The 23794-nt window shown below is 37.2% G+C and overlaps 1 protein-coding gene across 8 annotated transcripts in view; it reads left to right on the top strand.

The window, feature by feature from the left end:
- The window catches only part of ATE1 (arginyltransferase 1), a 141731-nt gene that overhangs the window by 14416 nt on the left and 103521 nt on the right, over window positions 1-23794 (top strand). For 3 of the 8 annotated variants that reach the window (XM_072972020.1, XM_072972019.1, XM_072972018.1), the window contains exons 6-8: window positions 2395-2624; window positions 4554-4682; window positions 5602-5730. In XM_072972020.1, the coding sequence (XP_072828121.1) occupies window positions 2395-2624; window positions 4554-4682; window positions 5602-5730 (488 nt within the window). The remainder of the gene's footprint in view (window positions 1-2394; window positions 2625-4553; window positions 4683-5601; window positions 5731-23794) is intronic. The other 5 variants (XM_072972025.1, XM_072972024.1, XM_072972022.1 and 2 more) reach the window with 2 other exon arrangements.

Genomic DNA, 23794 nt, shown 5'->3' with positions numbered 1-23794 from the left:
CTCAAGGACATTGGAGATGGTATTTGCCCATTTGCTTTATCCAACATTACGCAATAGTTTTAGAGTTATAATACTAACCTTACCTCCAGTAGTATGGTTACTGAAACATTTAAACACTTTTTTACAATTTTCTTTTTCCCCCTTAGGACATCTCTCACTAAGAATGTGAGACTATTCTTTTAAATCATAGGAATGCTTGTTTTGGATTTTCTCTGGGAACTTGCATTTTCATTTTATTTGAACAGTATTAAAAGTACATTCCCTTGAACTTAGCTAGAAATTATGCATATCTACCTACTGAACTGTATTAAAACCACTGGAGACTAATCTAGGATTCTTGAGTGGTTTGAACCTGTGAGTACAGGGTTGGTGTGGTGTGCTGATCTTACACTGATGAGTTATTTTTATTCCGCTGAAGGAATTTGTTAACTTGGGGAGATCTGTGCCCCCTAAATAAACTGAAATCCTGATTTGCTGTGCATTGTAGTTTGCACCATGATAGTACATACATGTAGTATGAAACGACCATGATAAAGATTGCTTAGTCTAATGAATGAGATGTGTAAAGCTGACAGAGGTAATCTTTCATAAAAATACTGAAAAGTTGCTCCTCAGTTCGTTCTTAGATAATTTCATAATTTGTTCATAATTGGGAAACTTTGGTAGGGAATGTAATTTTGAGTAACTATAGAAAATGCAGGTATTTTTTCATAATACATTTACAGAATGCCTATATAGGCAGAACATTACTTTAGGTACTCGTGATATATATGATAGTGAATAAGAAGATGACCCTTCAGTGAATAGTAGATACTGTTTTATGAGCTGTCCTGCGTTAACTCATTTGATCCTTCAGAAGTCCATGGGTGGGACTGGTTATTATCTTTCTTGGTACAGACAAGGAAGCTTGCCCAAGGTCGTCTTGTCAAGTGACAGAGCTGACCTCAGGTAGTCCATGTCAGAGTGTGTGCTCTTGACTGATACGCTGTTGTGTCTCTCAGAACAAACCTGAGGAAAGATACATCCCCTGGCTGAAGAAAATGAATTCCCTAAGGTGGCAGAGTGGTGGCTAATTACAGAATCACTCTTATGTTGCTGGTTTAGTAGACTTAAACTCAGTATCTTTTTTTAAAGGTCAGCTTTGCTTTTAGGTGGAAAACATGTCAGTGAAGTTGTAACGGCAGCCTCACTGTCAGTGAGTTCACTGTTTTCTCATCAGGTTTGTTTCTGTTGACCTGCTCTTGGTCTCTGGCAGGTCCCTTTACAGTCTAGGTCTTAAGTTCCTTCTCTATAAAATTGAACTTGCTAGTCTTGTAAACCTTCCTAGTGCTGACTTTTATATGATTTGTGAATACTGTGTTTCAGGATCCTAAATTAAAAAAAACTTTCACTGATAGCGTTTAAAACTTTATAAAGTTTAGTGTTAGAAAAATTGGAGAAAAGAGAACACTACAAAAAAAAAAAAGAGAAGGGAAAATCCTTTCTTTATTTCTAAACCTGAGTAAGATGACTGATAACATGGTGGTATATTTCTTTCCAGATTTCTTCCTAAATATTTTAATGTATATATATTTATACATAATGTTTTAATACTGAATAATGACAAATCCCCTAAAATTTCTAAAGCATTTTAAATGACTGTATGGTATTCTATTGCTTACTGTTGTAAAAATTCTGTAATTATTCTATAATTGGACATTAAGATTATTTTGAGGTTTTCATTTGTGTTCATAGTTATGATTTTCTCAGGATGGATTCCTTGAAGACGGCTTCCTAGATTAAAGGGTACTTATTAAAATTTATGGTTTATGATAGTTAAAGTTTTTATATTTTAAAGGGTTACCAGTTTGATATTTGTTCTTTTAATCAAAGCAAAACTCTGATTAACTAGAGCCGAACTAGTGAGACCCTTCAGATAGATGAAGAGAGACACAAAGATCTTGAACTAAGCAAGGATTCTTTTTTATTAAAAAACCTGCCAGAGTATGTTCTGGGATCAGTACTTATTTACACCCAGTTCCTAAGCATTTATCTACGTCACCAGTGGTTTCGGAGAAGTGTCTCGGAAATGAGCTGGAGACAGCAGTGTCCTGAAGTGGAAGGTTCTTTCTTCTCACAAAGGCAGAGAAGTGGATGAATAGTTATAAGAAAAAATATTTTTCAACAGTAAGAGCTGCCTGAAAAGTTTCTGTTACTATCTACCTTCTGTGGCAGTTCCTGCTTCTAAGGTAGAACTTACCTTGGAGCTCTCCACTGCGGTCCTCCGGAGCATCCACCCAAAGCTAACCTAACAGTCGGGATTCTGTGGACTTATTCTGTAGAATCGTTGAAACTTAAAAAAAAATATTTCTAGGGCCAAATGTGATTGGTCTAATATTTTGAAATTCTTTTTAGGCAAAGGGGCAGATTTGAGTAAACCTCCCTGTCGAAAAGCAAAGGAAATCCGGAAAGAAAGAAAGAGGTTAAAACTCATGCAGCAGAACCCAGCCGGAGGACTTGAGGGTTTCCAGGCTCGGTGTGAACCACCAACTTTGTTCCCAGCAAAAGCTAAATCAAACCAGCCCAAGTCACTTGAAGATTTAATCTTTGAATCTTTACCAGAGAATGCATCACACAAGTTAGAGGTACTTTGAAGGGTGTTTTTCTGTTTTTGTTTGTTTGTTTGTTTTTGTTGGGTGCTTTGTTTATTTTTCACTTGATAATACAGTCGATGTTTTGCTGTTTAGTGGGAAATGAAAGTGAATCGGGATGAGGGGCATTTATGTTTAATTAATTGCTACTTGAGAAAAACTATTAAGAACTGAGAAAAATAGGCAATTGACTACTAAGATTGTGAAAATTCCAATTTTAGAATATTATTAGATAAGATGCTCTGGCTTTTTGTATCCCTTGATTAAAATTTAGTAGTTAGAGTAAAAAAAAATACTGTTTAAAATTTCATTTTTGGCAGTTATGGTTTAGCTAGTGAAAGAATAGATCACAGTAGGCAAACCATTGTTGGGTCCATTCTGTTTTTCTGATGGCAGGGCGGCAAATAGTCCTACATGTGCACTCCAGCAGTGAGGAATTAACTAATCACAGTCCTAAATGTACTAATGTAATCCTCTCATTAATTCTCTCAAACCAATTTAGGCATAATATGAATACTTTTAGAGTATTCCTCTTATTTTCTCCAAATTGATTTATATTTCAGGTTAAGTCTAGATTTTTTGGTATCAGTTTGGTATTTACAAATTTTTTTTCTAAAAGATTAGCTATGATGATTTTATTATATCCTCATACTCGATAAGTAACTGGTCAGCCTTTGAATTTATAGCTTAATATCATCTAAGAACATCACTTATCACTAAAGCCCTAATACTAAAAATTAACTGGATGCAGTTTAAACTAACCTTAGGACAATGTATATTATTAGACATAAGTTTTGACAGCTTTGACTATTATAATTCCTTGGCTACTCTGATTTTGGTATTGACTTTCTCCTTCCCAAATTGTAGAGAATTAAACACACTACTTCAAATATTTTATAGAGTCTTTTATCTTTTGATCAAATAGCAATGTGTTCAGGGTACCAGGCACACCTAACACGCAGTCCTTCAGCAGGCAGCCCTTACTTTTACGGTAGGGATACCAGGGTACATGGAGATGTGTCATCCACTGGGTGTCACTCTTTCTTCACAGAACTCATGGCACAGACGAGAAGTTTTCATTTATGCCTTTGTATTATGTAGCGTTTGATTTTCTCTTTTACTATTGTGTTTTGCTAACATATTTTAACTGATTAGTAGATAAAGTTAAAATACACGTTAGCCATTGCTATATGTAATTACTGTCTATAATGCATTCTCATTTTACATATGAAGAAACTAAAGCACAAAGAGGTTAATTTGTTTACTTGACTAAAATGGTGACATTAAGATTTAAGTAAAGGAAATCTGACTTTACAGCCTTCATTTTAAACGATGCTATGAAACAGGAACACTTGTTTTTTTTCAGTGGAGGTCCTAGGGAGGTGATGCAGGACCTCGTGCATGCTGGGCCTGCGCTCTACCACTGAGCTCTATACCCTCGCCCCCGATAGGAACACTTTTTGAAGGTTATCTTTTACACTTATAAAAGTTACAAGTTTAGAGTTAATGATGCGTGAAAGAGTGTCCAAAAAATAGTCATTTTTAGCCTTTTGAACTATTTTACTGAAGGTAAGTTGTGCACAACCAATATGAACAGTATTTATTTGTGTCTATGTCTTAAGTGCCAGAAGTATCCTACCTTTTGACAGTAGAGGCAGGCTGACATATTTTGATCATAAAGCTTAGTCTTAGAATTTAGACAGGATCCTCTGCCATGTTAATGAGTCAGTAGTTTGGAGAAATAACTTTTTTCTTTATTTACTAACTGGTTGATTTTAAACATTAATATATTATTGTTATATGTTTATGTTTAATATTTGTATTGGAACTTTTGGTTCTTTTTCGGTGGGAGTAACTGTTAATGCATATTCCATGGAATGAATAAATGAATTAATGAACATTGTTTTTTAACTCCTTCTGAAGGTGAGGGTGGTGAGATCATCTCCACCAAGTTCTCAGTTCAAAGCCACATTTCAAGAGTCTTACCAGGTCTATAAACGTTACCAGATGGTTGTTCACAAGGACTCACCTGATAAACCAACTGTGAGCCAGGTCAGCAGGCCAAGTGTAATTTTTCTATGCAAATGAAACTTACCCCTCTATTTGATATCATTGTATGAATTCTTGATTTGTGGTACATTTAATTTATATTCAATTTGCAGTATATCTGCAAAAAGATAGGACTGTGGGATAGTGGACGTTCTGAAAGTGCAAATTTTACCTAGTACCATGTTAAGTGCTGTTCATAGATAATTTTAAAGCGGAAAGTAACACATAAAATGAATTATCTCTATTTAAAGTCACTATGTTTAGATGCATTTCTTTCCAAGTTAGTAATAAATAGATCTCTACGTTAAAATATGAGAGAAGAAGTTAAAAAGCTTTATTTTCGTGATAGGCATACTTTGCACAACATGGTTCATGTGCTTTATCTCCATTTAAAAGTCATGCGTAGAGAGAGTTCATAGCAGCTAAGTTACTCTTCGTTGATGTACTGCTCATACACAGCTGAGTGGGACCAGAAAAGTAAGAGAATAGAGTGTTTTAATTGAAGTCCTCATATGCTTATAATTTTATAAATCAAATTACCCAAGAAACATCTGGAAGGGGAAGAAGCTTAAAACCCTTAATCTAGGTAGAGGTGACAGAAGTAATGGCCGTTACATTAGGAACAGTATTGGCTCTGGTGTTTGCAGAAAACCACGGTAGGTGGATAGAGAAAAAAACAAAAGAAAAAGAAGTTGTCCTGGCCCTTATGAACTGAAATTTTTCCTAAATTTTGCTATAAAGTTAGTGCTTCAGGCCCAGTGCCAGTCCACCTGTTCCAAAGAGTTATCCATTTCATGAGAAATTCCAGTGTTGAGCTTTGGAAGCGGATTTGCGGAGATCTTACTCTAGCCTCACCTTCAGAAGCATGTCATCAGGGAGAGATGTTTCAATGGCATTTGCTTCTATTTTCCTTGCTCTGAAGGTGAGGTTAGTACCTGTCTCCTTTGAGGACCCAGAGTTCAAGTCGTCCTTCAACCAGTCATTTTCTTTATATGTCAAGTATCAAATGGCCATACACCAGGATCCGCCTGATGAATGTGGGAAGACTGAGGTACCTTTCCTTAAACGTTTTTTCCTGTGTTGGGTGAGGTTGTCTTTGAAGAAGCATTGGTATATATCCTTCTCATGCCATTTCCTTATCTGTTAAGTGAGCTGATGAGCCTTTCAGTGTGTTTTACTGAACTTTTGTGAAAAGGAGTCATACGTGTATCATTTTAAATCCCTCAGGAAAAGGGATGTGTTTTTACTCAGTGTCCTCTCCAGAAACCTGAATGTAGCGTGTTTATATGTCAGTCATCAGGCTGTGTCAGCAGACATCACTGAGTGCTTGTTATGTGCCAGACGGTGCACCACAGCACACAAGAGGAGTCTCCGTCTTCAAAGAATTGATAATCAAATGGGAAAGACGGGCCAAGAAACAAGCATATCTTGACAGGAAGCAAGTGGGAAAAAATTGCATATGTTGAGGTCATATTGAGCATCATTTAACAAGCCTTTATTGAGGGCCTACATTTTCCAGCTGGTGATAGATGCATAAGAGATTGTTTAATTGTCACAGTGGGACAGTGATGTTTTGGAAGAAGGATGCCAACGGATGCAGGAGGATTAAAGTTTTGATTTTTTGTTCGTTTTTGTCTTTTCAATGACACAGAATGTGTTAGCTTAGAAGAGATGATGAATAAGGCAGGAGTAAATGTGGCACGTTCCCTGAGAGAGGGCTGACCTCTGGGTCTCCCACAGCCTTGGTAGTTAAAGTGTGGTCTGCAGAGCAGCAGCATCAGCGTCACCGGGAATGCAGAGTCTCCGGCCTCCCCTCAGACCTGCTGAATCAGAACCTGCGTTTTGAACTGGGTCTGCAGGTGATTCGTGTGCAGATTCCAATCTGAAAAGTGCTTCCATAAGTTCCCTGTTGAGATGTGTAGCTGCGGGCGATAGCATTTGCAGAGGATAAGGATTCTGCCGGGTGCAGGAAGCACCCTTTGGTATTCTCAGGTGGTCTTATTCCTTTCTGAACGTTGCTCTTTCCTGCTGCCTTGGAGGTTCTGGCTCTGTGCCTGCCTGTTTACCAGGTGTGGACAGTTGGGCCAGAATACTCTGCCATGGTCTGATATGTTTACTGGGTAAAGATCACTTTTCCACGAGCTCTCCCCACTCCCATGTCCCCTTCCAGCCCCTGCCCCAAATTTCAGGCCTCTGTGGAGTCCATTCCTGGAGACTTAATTCAGTGCTGAAGTTTATAGTCTTAACTGGGGAGACAGATTGGTAAGCAGTTCCAGTGCTGTTCGAGTTAGCTGTTGGATTGGTAGGGAAAGCCACCTTACTGTGGGACTGGGGGTTAGGGAGGTTTTTCTGATGGAAGTGACATCTGAGCCAAGTCTGAAGACATGAGTGTTTATCAGGCCAAAGAGGGAGACAGACATTCTTGGCAACAGGACTATGTTAGGAAGTATAAAGCACCACCTATGGGATATTCTTGCCAGAGAAACTGAACCTGAATCTACAAGCTTCTAGATGTAGTAATTCACAAAAATATGAGGGATAAAAGGGTGTATTAAATGAAACCTGGTCAAGTCTATAAGACAGATGATCTTGTTTCTTTAAATACATAATGAACAAACTGTTTTTATAAAGAGAGAAACCTGCTCTAGGTTAAAAGTTATAAGCTTAAAAAAATATAGAACTACAATACCATAATAACATCCAGCAGAATTAACAATAATTACATAAGTTGGTGTCCAGTACATTTTCAGTTTTCTTTAGTTGTCTGAAAAATGTCTTTTTACAGTTGGTTTGTCTGAGTCAGGATCCATGTTAGGTCTATACACCACATTGGGTTAATATTCTCTTAAACACCTTTTAATTTAGAACAAATCTTCCTCTTGTTTTTAATAGCATTTAAAAAAAAGAAACTGGGTTATTTACTTTGGGATTAACTTTGCTTCCTTGTACTGCTTCTTTTTGAAGGTGTAAGCAAATATAGATGTGGTATCTGTGGGTGTGGTGTGTGTACACGGCATGTATGCATGTATTTGTATCTCTTTATATGCATGTTTATACTGCACACCATGTTACGTACACATGTCCTTATAGATACACCCATTTCCCGCCCTTTTCTTACACAGAGGGGTAGTGTAGCAGACTTGTTTCCATCTTAGTGGTCACTCCCTAGCAATACACGGAGAGATCTTCATTTTCTAGCTGCATGGTACTCTTGTCGTGGAAGTGCCATAATTTTTTCAGTCAAACCTTTACTGCTGGCCATTTGGCTATTTCTAGTCTTTTATCCTTTCATAGTGTTGCAGTGAGTACCGTTGTGCCTAGAATTTTTGTGTTTTTGTCAGTGTGTCTTTGTTACAGGTGTCCCGGTCAAAGGTGAATTTCTCTCCAGAGAGTCTGCTCTCTATGGTGGTTGTACCCTTTTGTACCAGTGTCTGTGAGATGCCTCTTCCTTCATGGCTTTGGCCATAGAATATTTTGTAAGAATTTTGGATTTTTGCCATATACATGGGAATGAAATTTCTGTGTGGTTTGAGTTTTCATTCCTTTTATCATAAGTGAAATTAAACGTGTGTTCTTATGCTTAAAATGCATTTGAATTTTTCATTTAAAATTTGAAATATGACATTTTTGCTTATTTTTCTAGGGGTATTGCTTTTTTTCTTTTCGCTTCTTAGAAACTCTGTGTATTACGGACATTGGCCCTTTGTGATGAAAATTGTAGATATTCTTTTCTGGTGTGTCATTTATCTTTTTGCTTTGCTTAACAGTATTTTGGAATGCAAAAGTTGATTTTTATACCATCAAATGATGTAGGGGCCAGAATTTTTAGGGCTCTCTGTTGAGCTCTTTTGATTTTAACCTTAATGTAATAGAGAATCATTGAAGGCTTTTAAATAGTAGTGCTGTAGAATTCAGTTTAGTAGTTGTCAAGAAATGTGTTAGATAGGACTTGATAGGCAATAGAAAACAAAGTTGAATTTTTTTTTTTTAAGAAAGTATTTATTTGTGTATGTAACAGAGAAGTTCTGGCTTCAGTAGATCCTGGGGAAATACCATCAGATCTGTGTCTTTTGCTGGTTTCGCAACCTCAATTTCCTCTATAATGATTTAATCTTAGGCACATGGTGGCAGAGATGAATACTGCCCATTTTTGGTACATCATTCTCACAGCTAGTGATCTCAGCAAAAGATAATGGTGCTTTTTTTCCTGATGGTTTCAGTAAAGAGTGCAAAGGAAGGTACTGAATAGCCTAACTGGAGACAATTCTTTATCCCTGAACCAGTCACTGTGGTTGGGTTGGAGAACTCTGGTCACGTCTGGATCACATGCTCCACCCAAGAGGTTAGGTGGAGGAGGGTCCTTATCTGAACTGCGTGTTGTAAAAAGTAGAGGAGCAGTTCCCACCATAATGTTGGACATCCTGGCTGGCACTGAAGGTCACTTTGGTGGCAGGATTGTGTGGGAGATTTTTATTTAAGAGTGATGAGACTCAAGGCAGAGCCCAGGTGAGGTATGATGGAACCGAAAGTAAGCAATGGTGGACAGAGGATGGTAAGGGTACAACAAATACTTAGGAGGTGGAATTGGTGAGGATTTGGTATTTGACTTGAAGGATCTTTGGGGAGTTAGAAATAAGGAGAGAGAGAAGAGTCCAGATTGATTTTTTTTGAAGTTCTTCCTTGGATGCCTAGGTAGATCCTGTTGCCTTTATCTGAGGAAGAAGAAATTGTGCTCTTAGGGTCAGAACATGAGCTCTGTGTTGGACAGGTTGAGTTGGAAAAGCTTAAGGGACAACTAACTGAAATCAGCATCTGGCACTTAACATCTGGACAGGCTAGGCCAGTGTTCTGTATCAAGGCACCAGGTATGGTGGAGGCTTTAACAAAAGGCTTTGTATTCTTCTGTCTTTGTGCTTAAGAAGATGTGGGTTACATTTTCTTAATTTTGTTCTATGTTATGGGACAACTCTAATGTGTAATTTAAATGACCCATATTATAGGGTAGTAGTCTATACTGTAAAAGTGATAAATGTATTTTTTTTAAGAAAAATGACCATAGCATTTAATTAAAATAAAGTAAATTTTATTGTGAGCCATTCAGAGTTCTGTTTCCTTTTGCAAAAATGAGTTACTGTATATTTTAAATTTACATTCACTATCATTGAGTAATACTGAACTCTGGGTACATAATATGACCATGTGTTTAAATAGAAATACATAACGAGTATTTTTACTGTAGCCAAATAGTTTTGCCTTAATGATTCATTTTATAGGATAACATGATTGCAGCAAATTCATCCCAGTGGGGAAGTTTGTGATAGTATAGTACTTTGATTTCATACAAGTTTATTTGGCTTTGATAGGTCCTTTGACTTTGAGGTCATTCATAGCATTTTATGACATCTGACTGAATTCATATGGAATTTTCAGAGACATTTGAAATGATACTGTTTTTCATATGGTCCAGTTTGTCTTTTCTCTGAATGTAGTTTCTAAGAAATAACGTGAGATAACATTTTGTAAGTCAAGACCCTGTGCTGTGCTTTTTTCTTTATAGCAGCTTTATTGAGACATAATTTACATACCATACAGTTTACCCATTTAAAGTATATGATTCAGTGGTTTTTAGTATATTTACAGAGCTGTGCAACCATCATCACTAACTCCAGAGTGTTTTCATCACCCCTAGAAAACACTTGTTATCCGCCAGACACCCCAGCTCTAGGCAGCCATTATTCTACTTTCTGTCTCCAGATTTCCTTAATCTGGACATTTCGTGTAAATGGAATTGTACAATACTGGTCTCTTGTTGACTGGTTTCTTTCACTTAGCATAATGTTTTCAAAGTTCATCTATGATTCAGCATGTGTCGGTACTTCATTCCATTTTATGACTGAGTAATATTCCATTGTATGGATGTACCACATTTTGTTTCTCCATTCATTCATTGATGGACATTGAGTAGTTTTGATATTTTGGCTTATATGAAAAGTTTTGCTGTGGACATTCGTGGACAGGTTTTTATGTGGACATGTTTTCATTTCTCTTGGATATTTACCTAGAGTGGAATTGCTAGGTCATAGGGTAACTTTATGTTTACCTTCTGAAGAACTTCCAGACTGTTTTTCAAAGCACTACACCTTTGTAAATTCCCAGCAGAAGTAGACAATGGTTCTGCTTTCTCTGCATGCTCACTAACACTTGTTTCCCCTTTTTTTCTTTTCCAATTTATAAATTTTAGCCATCCTAGTGGGTGTGAACTGGTTATCCCATTGAGTTTTGATTTTCATTTCCCTGATGGCTAATGAATGATGTTGAGCATCTTTTTGTGTGCTTTTTGGCCATTTGTATATTTTCTTTGGAGAAAATGTCTATTCACATTTTTTGCCCATTTTTAAAGTTGGGTTATTTATCTTTCTGTTATTGAGTTGTGAGAGTTATGTATTCTAGATATGAGTCCTTTATCATATATGTGATTAGAAATATTTTCTCATTCTGTGGGTTATCTTTATCTCTAGTAGGATTTTTTGTTTTAAAATCTATTTTGTCTGATACTGGTATCACCATTCTATCTTATGGTTCCTGTTTGCGTGATACATCTGTACCTTCTTTTGTCTTCAACCTGTTTGTGTCTTTGAGTTTCAAATATATCTCTTTTAGAGACCATATATTTGTGTGTGTTTTTTTTATTTTGGAGGGAGAACAGTTGCTCCCTCTTAATTGAAATGTTTAATCCATCTATATTTAGTGTTATTGATAGAGTTGGATTTATGTCTTAATTTCGCTTTTTTTCTGTGTCTCATGTCTTTGTTCTTTTATTTTTTTACTCTTTCTTTTGCACTAGTGTTAACATTTCAATTTCTTTAATGATTTTTACACCGTATATTTTTGAGATGTCTCCTTAGTAGCAGCTCTAGGGCTTACCGAATACATCTTGACTCAGGAGCGACTTCAGATTTTATACTAACTTGATTTCAGTGAGATATAAAAATGTTATTTCTGTACCTCTAGTCCCTCTTCCCCTCTTTTATGCTACATACAACATGTATATATATGTTATAAACTCAATATGTGTTATAATTATTACCTTATATGATTTTATGTCTCTTATAAAACTGAGAAGAGGAATAAGAACTAGTATATATTTATAATTTGTTAAAATTTACCTTCTGATTAACCATTTCTGGTTCTCTTCCTTTGTTTCTGTGGATCTGAGTTACCATTTAATATAATTTGCTTGCTGTGGTTCAGCTTTGTCCCCATCCACTTCTTTATGATCTTGCTTCAAATATATTACTTTTCTGTATGTTACAGTCCCAACAGTGCAGTTGTGTACATACTGTTTTATACAGCTGCTTTTAAAATCAGTTAAGAGAAGAAAGGAGAACATGCATTTGTATTTGAGAAGCCTCTGCTGTCACTCCTAAGAGGGGCTCAGTCTTGGGCGTTGCCCAGTCCCCCCCAGGATGACAGTGGTCTTACTAGTGTTGTCTTCGTCTCTTTCTCTGATCTCTCTTAAGATGTTTGTCTCTGTTGGTTTCACATCCAGCTCTTAGGCCCCAGGAATTGCTAACTGGTTGCTGCATTGTTTTTGACAGTGCCCAGGGGCATAAATTGCTCCCTAGTGTGATTTATTAAATTTAGGTCCTTTTGCAGCGGCAGTTTTTGAGGCCAGTCTTTGAGGTTTGTTCTTTTCCCAAGAGGGCTCTTCTTCATGGTCTCTTTTCCTGTTTCTCTCTGGTAAACAAGCTGGCCTACGGGTTTAACTTGTTGCCTTCATGGAACTACTAGCCTCCTCTTGATTGCTTCCACCCAGATTTGTTTCCAAGAGCTCCCGTAGGTCTGAACTTCCCCACGCTCTGTTCCAGAGTCCCTCGGGATTGCTGAGGAGCTCTCTGTTCTTACGGCCTGCTCTCTCGCCCTGTGTCACTAAGCTAGAGCTGTGGGCTGGGACGGTGGCTCCTTTCTCTTTGAGGGACACCCCTGCTTTATGAGCAGGGCACTGGCCAGGAGCCAGGTCCTAGCTCTGGTCTTCTCTAGGTAAATGATTAAATTTGGGTCTCATCACAGGGAATTTTAAGACCTATGAGCCGCCCTAGTGAGAGTTCTGTGTAGGGAGATGGTCACTGCTGCAGATGGGGTCCTTTACCTGCTATGTTTTCAGCCTAGAGATTCTTCATTCGCTTGGCAAACCCTTGCTTACAGATAGAGAGTACGCACCCTGTGGGACTGGCCGCCTTGGGCAGCTGGTGTGGACATGCTGCTTTGCTTCTCAGTCTTGAAGTGTGGCACTTTGTGTTGAAGGACCCTAATTCTCGTCATAGAATACAAATAGTAATTTCTCTCTGTACCTGGCTGCCGTTTTCTACCTGAATAAACAGCCAGTGTTCCTGGGCTCAGAGGCAAAAAGAGAAACCAAAAAAATTCTCCTTTGAAAAGTATAAGTGATCTGACCTGCTTTCCGGGCTCCATGCAGCAGCTCGCTGTGCGTGGTTTTGTCGGTATAATGGGCCAAGCCAATTTAATTATGTTCAAGAAAATACACTTTTGCTTTTGTTGTTGTAAAAGGTTTGAAGTAAATAATAGCATACTGAGTTGGGAATTCAAGCAACCATATCATATCAGTGCATAAAATCCATGTTTTCTCTGTTGATAACTGTAAAAAACATCTTTTAAACATCCTGAAAAGTAGGTTATTTTTTGAGAGATTTGATGAGAAGATAAATAAATATAGATTGCTTTGATAACCAAAATAGCAGATCAGTTCTTTCTAGTAACATCTTTAGAAAAGTAGTATGTAATTGGAGATGGTGAGATTGTATTCATAAATTATTCCAGTATGTTTGTTTCCAGTCATTCAGGTAGATACCAAATTTTCAGAAAATAATGTGATCTAAACAAAATAGAACAGGAGTAATTTGTGACCTACCTTTTGTATAATACAATATAAAGCCAGCATTTAAGAATCTTTGTTTTTTCAAAATATCGGTAATTGCGTATGACATAAACATGGGATTTTTAGCTGAAATTTTACTGATGTTATATTATGGAAAATACCATTAATAATATTTATTAAGTGCTGTTGGTTCCTTAGAATAATTAAAATTGATCTCAGCTCTTAACTTTTTGAAGAACAAAAGTTTGAAGTCTTAGCTCCTGTAGTCTCGTCACACTTCTGAGGCATTGACTGCATCATTTTCCAGATTTTATTTTGGACTTACAAGCGTGAAGGAAAGTTGAGAGAATAGTATACTGGCTGCCGTATACCCATCACCTGGATTAACAATAGCTAGTTTTCTGTGTTTGCTTTACCTTTCTTTATGTTGAATCATTTTAACTTAGATGATGCATTGTGACATTTTACCCTGAAATTCTTTAGCATATATCTCTGAAAAATAAGATGTGCTTCTTAAAAATGCAGTGTCATTATCATCCATAAGAAAATTAATGATTCATAAATATCAAGTCCTATTTAAAAAAATTTTCCCATTAAAAAAATTAGTGTCCAATCTAGGTTTGTAGATTATATTTAGTTATTTTATATTTTAAAAATTCTAGAATAGCGTCTGTCTTTCAGATATTTTCATGATACTGACTTCTTTTCCTCAACTTTTTACTTTGAAACTTGAAATTTATAAACAGAAAAGACTACGGTGACACCCACACTCTTCACCAAGGTTCACTGGTTGTTAACAGCATTTGTGAGATTCGCTTTATCTTTTTTTCTTTCCTTTTCACCTGAACCATTTGAAAGTAAGTGGCGAGTATTACAACCCTTCACCTGTAAATACTAAGTAAGCATCTACGAGAGCAAGTATATCCTCATGCTTGACTATAATATTTATTCCTAAAAAAGATGAACAAATTCGGTAGCATCATAACCCATATTCAGATGTTCCATTTATACCCAGAATACCTGGAAAGCTTTTTTTTTTTTAAATATGAGATCCAGTCAAGGTTAATGCATTGTTTGAAGTATTATGTTTATGCTGTTTGTAATGTGGCTGTTATGTTTCTTGAGTCTTCTAATTTTTTTATTTCTTATGACTGATGTTTTTAGAGTGTAGGCCAATTATTTTTAGAATGTCCTTTATTTAGCATTTGAGTATTTCTAGTGATCAGATTCAGCCCAGATGTTTTGAGGTGTAGGTGATACGTACTTTCTAAAAAAAAATCCTTTTAAATTGAAGTATAATATTCATATAGAAAATTACACACAAGTGTTCAGTTCAGTAGACACATTTTCATGAATTGAACTCACTCATGTAACTGGCTCTCAAATCAAGAAATTGACTACTACCTTCAAAGTCCCCTCTCGTCCTTTTCTGGTCACTACCAGTACTCTCTTGACTTGTAAGACTGCAGATGAGTTTTGCCTATTTTGTACTTTCTGTAAATTGAATCATACATGATTCGAGTGTGCTCTGGATTGTAGTTTCTTTTGCTCAACGTTGTATGAAGTGCAGTTCATCTGTGTTGTTGTGTGTTGTGGATTGTCCCATCTCATCGCTGTATACTGTTGTACTTTTGCATGTATACCATCTTGTACCCATTTCTTGGTTAATGGGGATATGAGTAGTGCCTGGTTTGGGGCTACTGTGAATAGCGCTGCATACGAATACCCTCTTACATGTCTTTCTGTAAGCGTGGGCTCATTTCTGTCGGGTGCAGACCTAGGGTAGAATTGCTGCGTCGTTAGGTATGCAGATGGGCTTTCAGATATTGCCAGTTTTCTCTAGGGGTTATGCTAGGTTTTCTTTCTTTCTTTTTTTTTTTTTGTCCTCCTCTGTCAGGTGGCACATGATGTCAGGTTGTCCCTCACTTGTGCTAGGTTGGCTCACTTGGTTGGATGGCAGCCATCAGATCTTTCTAATGTTGAGTGACATTTTCACCTTTGTAATTAGATCTTTCTGTTGTAAAGGCATCTTATACCTTTACTATTTAAATAGTAAGCTGTGGGATATTTTTGAGATATTTTGAATAATCTCTTTCCCAAAATCTGTTGTCCAATCATTTTAGCATCCTGTGATGTTCCTTGTCTGAATCCATTATGGGGAAGGTGGGAGGGGCTGCAAAATGGTGATTGATCTAATTGTATTATTTTCTTCTACATTTATTATCTGAAATTGCATATCTTCTGTAAAGAAGAGCTTTATCTCCATTTACCTCCTCACCCCCCCCCCATCTTTTTTCCTTTTGGTATTGCTGTGGGCTCATGGATTTAAAATTATTTTATATTAGTATAAATATTAGTATTTATATTCAGTATTATAATCTATTGTCATTTTTTTTAATGCTTAAATTGTCCCAAATTTGGCCAGTAGAATTCCCCTTAAGTGAGTCTTTAAGTATTTATTCCCTTTTTTTCTGGTACAATAGGATGTTCCAGGCTAATGTTGTATTTTTCTTCTTTCAGATTTGGAATCAGCCTTTCTCCAACCAATCCTAGTTCCTTTTGGTGGAGAATGGTATTTTTGTGCCTGAAACAGGATGCTAGTTATGCTTATTACTGCCATGGTATATGATGTTGGCTTTTGAAAGTCCAGGCCAGGTGTCTTAGCGAATGTCCCACACTTTGTATTTGTCTGAGTCTTTCCTCCTGGTCTAATTTAACTTACTCCTTTGTTGCCCAGATTTCCTGTAGACTGAAAACGAAGCCTAAACCTTGATTCAGGCTAAACAGTTTTGGCAAACATGCTTCATAGAAGCTTTTGTGTACATCGTATTATGTCAGAAGATATACAACGATGGATTGTCCCAGTACTGATGCTTGAGCACTGTGTGAAGGAGGTAACCTCCAGATCTCTTCATTGTAAAGATAAGGTTTTCCCTGTGATTAGCAAGGAATCTGCAGGAGAGCTCCTTCAGCACAGATGCATGTCCCTTTCGTCAGCAACCTTTCATGTAATAGTTTTAGTATCCGTTGATCTTTGGCTCAATCAGTTCACTAGTGGTTGTAGAACAGTGATTTGTTTAGCTTTTTCTTTTTGTTTTAAAAAACGTATTTACTAATAGCTATTCTTTGTTTTAAAAAGGGAGGGAAAGATTTTCCTAATCACTTGAAGATGAACTAGTTGCCTCCTAAGAAGGCAAGGTAAATGCTGAATCCTTTCTCCTTAATTTTACAGTAAGGAGTTGGTGGCAAATTAGTATCCCTCTCTCTCTTTTTTTTCCCCTAAACTATTGCTGCAGAACTCACAGGTGTTTTTATTTCAGTGCATTATAATCACAGTCATTATTCTATTTGATTCTCAAATTGTCCCAGATTTGGCTAATGCAGAATCCTTCAGGATATCCCCTCTGTCCTTTTGATAGGCATCTTTGACTCTTCGAGTCTTCCTGTTTCCTAGAACAGAAAAGAAAGCCCAGCCTCATCTTGTGCACTTCCCAGCCCAGTCTTAGAACCTGCCAGACGTTTTTCCGAGAAGCCCTGATTCTTTTTAATAGCTATTGAATTTAGAGATCAAGAAGAGTTGGGTAGTGTGAGTTTATGTTGATATTTCCAATTCAAGTTGAATATTGTGAAGTTGTCTTAACTTTTCTGATTCCGTATTTGTTTCTCTTTGCATTTCTTGATCACATTAGTGTATTTATGAACTTGCTTTATATTATGACATACATAAAATAGGTTCAACATTACACAGTCAGTAACAATACTTATGACAACTGATGAGTGAAGTTTATGATACTTTTGTGATTCTCTTTTTTGTCCCTGGAACATATCCCACTCAGATGTTCCATCAGAATACTGTGTTCAGAAGTCACGTGGAATAATTTCTCTTATGTGACTTAGGTTCCTTTATTTCAACTTGCTTTTGGTTTTGGAATTTGCTTCTTAATTTTAGTTTTTAATAGGTAATACTAGTAATATTAATATTTTTAATAGGAACATCTACATGGTTCCAAAGTCAAAACATAAAAAGAGATACACTCAGAAAAGGGCCCTTTCCGTATCTCCTCCCTCCTATTCCCCTGCCCTCTGGAAATAACCATTTTGATTAATGTCTGGTTTATCCTTCTAGGGGTTTGTTTTTGTAGAAATAAACAAATACACCTGAATAAACTTATTTTTCTCCTTTCTTTCACCAAGAGAAACATTCTGTGTACACTCTTTCGCACCTTTGTTTCTTCTCTAAAAATGTATCCTAGGAGTTACTCTCGTATCGTATCATAGAGATCCCCCTCACTCTTTGTTTTTGCAGCCACGTATTTTTTTCCTGAGTGGACATCCTGTCACTCATTCATAGGACAGTTTATTTATAGGACAGTCTCCTATTAGTGGACATCTGGCTTGTTTCTAATCGTCTGCTGTTATAGCTAGTATGATTTTGTCATTTTGCATCTGTGTGAAGGTCCGCTTGTATGCTTCATCTCACATAGTGCATCGAAAGACAGAAGCTCATATACTTTTGCTGGCTATTGGCAGATTCCCTGCATAACTGTCCCCCTTTGTACTTCAGGACATGAGAGTGCCTTTCTCCACAGCACTCCCAGAAGAGCATGGTAGGAAATAGGAAGCTTCTGTTTTCTGACAATGGCTGAGCAATGTATCCTTGATTAATTTTTAAAGGTTGAAAAAAATGTTAGGAAGAGGTGTCTTATTTTGGATAACTTCTATGATCATAGGCTGAAATGTGTAGAATTTTGTATTTCTGTTTTATATAGTTTTATGAAACAGTTAAGAGACTGATGCTGATGATAACAAAAATGAAAGGGAGTAAGCAAAAGCTTTCTAAGGGATGATGAAAATGGCAGCACTGTCATTATCCCTAGTAACTAGGAATATTAGTAACAGTGTAAATTATGAGGTTTAAAAATGATCTTTTGAACAGTGTCTTTAATGACTCATATCATTTTTTCTCAGTGAGAATCTGCCTTGTCAAATTTAGTGACTGTATTCAGGTTATTGCCTTAATAAAATACTTAAGCAGCAAGAATTTAGACCTTGTCTGACTGGCTATAAGAGATCTGTTTGCACTAAAGAGGTAGGCTTACACTGTGCCTTTTCTTCCTCGTTGTAGAATAAACATGTGTTGTGATTTTGTGTATATGTGTGTGTGTGTATAGTATCGTAGATGCATTATTATACAATTAAAGGAAACTTGATTTAGATTTTAAAAGGAATTATGTATCCCTATCTCTCCTTTTTTTGTGAAGTCAAGTCTTTTACCTGAAGTATGGTTAGGGGTGATAGAGAGTACACCTGGCTTGAGTGATTTGCTTGTAAGTCACTGTGTGGCAGTGTATTGGGGGTATCTACTGTCAAGCAGGGAGGGCCCTCTGGTGGCATCATGGCCCTGTGCCTCCTCTTCATTGCCTTCCACCTTTGGGGGTGGGGTGAGGGGCGGGGCAGCTGCTGCCCTTGGATTGTGAGTCCTCTGACTTCATTCTTCTTACACGGTGTTGACAGGAGCCCTTCTTGAACTGTTTGTTCCGTGGCTTTGTTATCTGCAGCGGACACCTGCCTATCTTTAATATGTCCTTGTTATGGATATAGCTCTACTACAAAGGGTTTCTTCTTGTGAGCAGGCTGTTCTCTATCTAATTAGACAGTTTTCAGGCTGCAGATCACCCGTGTTCTATGTTTTTATTTTCCTTTCTGGGTCACACATTCACAAATTAGTGACAAGAGAACATAATAATGGGGGATGACAGTAGTTTTTCACCTGTTAGATGTCTTTGTTGGCATCAGAGCCACTTCTCTGGCAGGGATTACAGAGCCCATCATCGTTGCTTCTGTTCGCATTGTTTAAAACACAGCACTCCTGGACTCCATGGATGAAGATGGTGGGAAGCTTGTCTTAGGCCACAGGACACTTACTCTCTACTTGTTTGTAGATAATGATGATGTTCACAGTGTTAGTAACCATTTATTATTTTTAAAGATTTCTTTTTTAAAAGAAAAAGATGAACAAACTTGGTTTTTTAGAGCAGTTTTAGGTTAAAAAGCTTTTTTGGAAAGTTCACGTCATATTTGAAACACGTATCACTAGGATTAATAAGTAAGTCTGAATTATATATTTTTACTTTAATTTTTAATAAAAAAAACTTTAAAATGGAACTTTTTTTTAAACATGGAGCATTCCTAGGGTAGAGATAACAGTGCAGTGAACCCTGCCCATATGCCCATCACTCAGCCTCAACACTATCTCAGCACTTAGCCTGTTTCCCCTTGCCACTTTTTGTTTGTTTCTGAAATTATGCCCTTTTACCTTTAAATACTTATTTATTTATTTTTTGTTGATTCCATCAGGTAATCTTGTGTAAATTAAAAAATTACAATGATTGAACTCATTTCAGGCTACTGTGCCTTCCCAGAAAGCACTGTTTTCTAAATTAGTTCAGAGAACTTCCTATGAGAGATTCAAATATCAGGAGACCTCTACTTCTGAGGGATACCTATTTTGGGGAAAGCTATCTTATATTCAGGTATAAATGATTAGACAGTAAGTGTGGTAAAGAAAAGGTTGCCATGGGTCCCTTCTGACCCTGTGGAGAAATGGAAGATTGTGGAGTACTGGACTCTAGCCACCAGGTGGCGCACTAGATCTAGGACAGGTTTGCTCTTCAATTCAGGTTCAGCCCTGTCTCAGGGTGGGATGTGTAAGTTGCGTGTTCATAGTCTATGAAGTATGGATAATGCTTTTCTTCTGTCACTTGTGAAAATTAATTGAGTCATTGAACATGATAATTACAAATTATTCTTTGCTTGTTAAAGATTTAAGTGGTTTCTGGAACTTAACCTAGAGGCACTTTCAGCTTTGTTTTTCTTTCTTAATAGTCTTACTCTATGTGTATGTACATAACAACAATTTACTTTTAGAAAATTATTCACTGTATCATACTGACATTTTCCTTCAATTATGCAAAGAAACCAGGCAATCATGTATAGGATAGGTGTGTACTAGTTTATAAAATCTAGCTGTCATAATTAACAGAATCTGAATGATGGCAAGGTGTGAGCATTTTGAAATATTTTTTATATATTTTCAAGGCCAAGGCTAACTTTGTCCAAGATAACATGAGTGGTTAGTGGCAGAGAAATGTCTCCAAATTTAAGTGCTTTTTACACTGGACCACAGGGTTGCCAAGTGAAGAAGTGAAAGTGGGTGTAAATAATTCACATAGAATAAGTGACATCAGTGAATGAAATGTTCAGCATAAGGAAATTTTCTAAACAACTGGAACATTTTCATTGTTAAGGTGTTATGTACACTACTCATCTGAAATGACCGTCTTTTCCAAATGTGTTCTTGCCTGCTTCTCACACAGAATACTGAGCAGGACTTGTCTTAATAATGGCTCTGATCCCTCATGAGTGTTACTGCTCTTGCAGTATTTCTGTGTGCCCCATACCCTCAGACTACTGCTTTTTTCTCCAGAGTTACTCTGTTTTCATCTTTTTTCCTTTTCTCTTTTTGCTGTCAGTTTTTGCTGTGTTAGCTTGTTTAGTTTTAGCATTCTTGCCTCTCGAACTTGTGGTTTCTTAATGCAATAAAATGTTTATTGAGCACATACTATGTGCCAGGTAGTGTTTGAGAGGCATTTGGTACGGTTAGCAAATGAGTAAGTAAGTCAGATAAAGATCCCCTGTGTTTGTGAAACTCACATTCTGAAAGGGGAGGAAGTGGTCAGAGGTAGTCATTAAAGAGTGATCATCCTAAATGGATAAATTACACAGTGGGTTAGCAGGGGTAAGTGTTAAGGGGAAGTAGAGCAGGAATAAAGGAGGAGTGGATGTACTAGTTACTGGCTTGGAGGTAGATCACCAAGTTTATTGTTAGTAAAGTAATAGTCAAGGGAAAAGTGGGAAAGGGAGCTGGAGGGGTTCTTCTCCAAGCTGGGGACATAAGCGTCAGGACATGGCTTTTTGATGCCTCCTTTTAACCTTTATTGCTTTCTTCTGGAGTTTGAGTGTCTGAAATTCTGAAGTAGTTTGATAATTGACCTCTGGCTAAGGTATAACTTAACTATAATGGTTATTGTTATACTTATGTTAATACGTACATATTTACATTATTTTCTGGAAGATGAGGAACAAGACAGGGAAACAGTTCAGTGTCAGGTGGAACGTGTGGCATGAAGTAGACACTGGTTCTGGATTAACCACCTGCAGGAGGGCAGGTGTGCCCCGTGATAAATGATCTGGGTTGAGTGGTGTGAAGATGACACCCGTGCTAGCAGACAGCACTTGTGTGTCTATCATGGCAGACATTTTGGGTCAGAATATCAATAAGTAGCATCACGGATGACAGTGCGAACTCTGGTCAGACACTTGCCTTGAGTCTCAGCTTCCCCACTTCTTACGTGTGTGACTGAGCAATTTCCTGATTCCTCAGCTTTCCGCTCTTCAGGCTCTTCATTTGTAAACATGGGGGAAAACAGCACACAGGGTTTGGTGCGAGGAGTAAATCAAGGTACAGGTGCTTGGCTAAATAATTGTTTAAACTTCAGTTACTCCGATGTGAATAATGATAAGCCATTAGGAGGCATCAGAGACACCGAGGTCCAGGAACAGAAAGTGCTAGCTCTGGCCCAGCCAGCCAGCCAGCCAGCATTTGCAAATTAAATTATATTTGTCCATGTTTTGTTTTTCCATTTTAATTCTAGTATGTGTTTGACTTAAAAAGATCTCATATGTTTTCCATTTTAACATTGAATTAGAATTAATCCTTTCAACGGAAAAAAGCAGTCATACTCAAAACCATTCAGTGTGGTTTATCAGCATGTAAGTTTTGTCTTTAAAATCATATTATACCACATAAAACCTTTAAAAGGTATCATTCAGTGAAGATTTGTACGTGGATTTCTTAACTGCTTTGCTCAGAGCTGGAGACAAAGGAGCTGAGTGTTCCTGTCTTTTACTTTGCTGATGGAGCTTCTTATTCTGCAAGTAGTTCTCTCCTTTTGAACAAAATAGCTGTATTTTATTAGACTACCATAATCTGCGGTGTGCTTTGTACTGGTACATCAGCTTATAAAAATACTCTGCCAGAGTCAGAAGAAATACACAACATGAAGTGCTGGGAGAGCAGTGGGTGCCCAGTGCACGGCCGTTGAATGAAGGGGCAGCTGAGTTGACTGTTCTCAAGAAACAGCTGGAGAGAGGACTCACTTGCCAAATGGAAAATTACAGGAAAGAAAATAGTGTTCTTGAAACTTGTAATGTGAAGCAAAAGGAAAATTCAGATGATGACAAAGCTCCTGACAGTTGTCCTTTTATAATAAGTCAAAGCTGAGAGAGGGTGTTGAGAAATTTACCTCCAAGTGAAGCACATTTTAGTGAGTGCAAAGCTCATGTGATGGAGTAATCTTGTTGTGAGTGCAATCTGTCTTTAGTTTTTGTATTTTAGGTCTGCTTTTTCCATTAAGTCTGAGGAGCCTCAGGTTTTATGACCTCCTGGTAATGACTCGACAAGTGAACAATGCTACCTATTGATGACTAGCCTAAACAAGGGAAGTTTGTGCTTTTGCTGTGGTCATTCATTTGATACGCCAAGTAATTTTAGCTAACTGCTTGCGTGATTTTCTTCTAGTCAGTAGTTATAAAAGTAAAAAACATGTATTGTATACATGATTTTTTATCCAGAGCCTAATTCTGCCTTCAAGAATGTGTAAGAATAGGGAATATATTTGTGTAGGTCTACAAATACTGTCCGTAAAATAACATATATTAGCTTATCTATGATGGTCATTCTAGAAACGGCTCAGAGTTATGCTTAGAATGGCTCCCATGTTTCTTTCTCTGGGGCTGTGGAGCAGTGTGATTCTTCTGTTCAATCAATTGTATAAATGTTGAATTCCTAGCATGTTCCAGTCACTGGGGGTGCAGAGATGGATAAGTCGTGGTCTACTGCACATTTTAGCTAACCAATAACATGAATTTTAAAATATTTTTAAAAATTTCTTTTCATAAGTTTGCATTACTGTTTCAAATATTAAAATACTAATAATATTACAGATATGTACCTGGCATGATGTGGAGAAATTCGATCTTGCTTGGAATCAGTCTGATAAGTATCAGGTAGTACCTGTGACCATTGTTACTGTTTGTTAATGTTATCAAGTATTAGGTTTTTAAACCGTAATTAGATTGCTGACAGTATATTCCACGT

Source organism: Vicugna pacos, chromosome 11 (genome assembly GCF_048564905.1).
Source record: "Vicugna pacos chromosome 11, VicPac4, whole genome shotgun sequence".
In the NCBI taxonomy this organism is placed as follows: domain Eukaryota; kingdom Metazoa; phylum Chordata; class Mammalia; order Artiodactyla; family Camelidae; genus Vicugna; species Vicugna pacos.
Note: the sequence above shows the minus strand (reverse complement) of the source record. Positions and strands in the feature narration are given on the sequence as shown.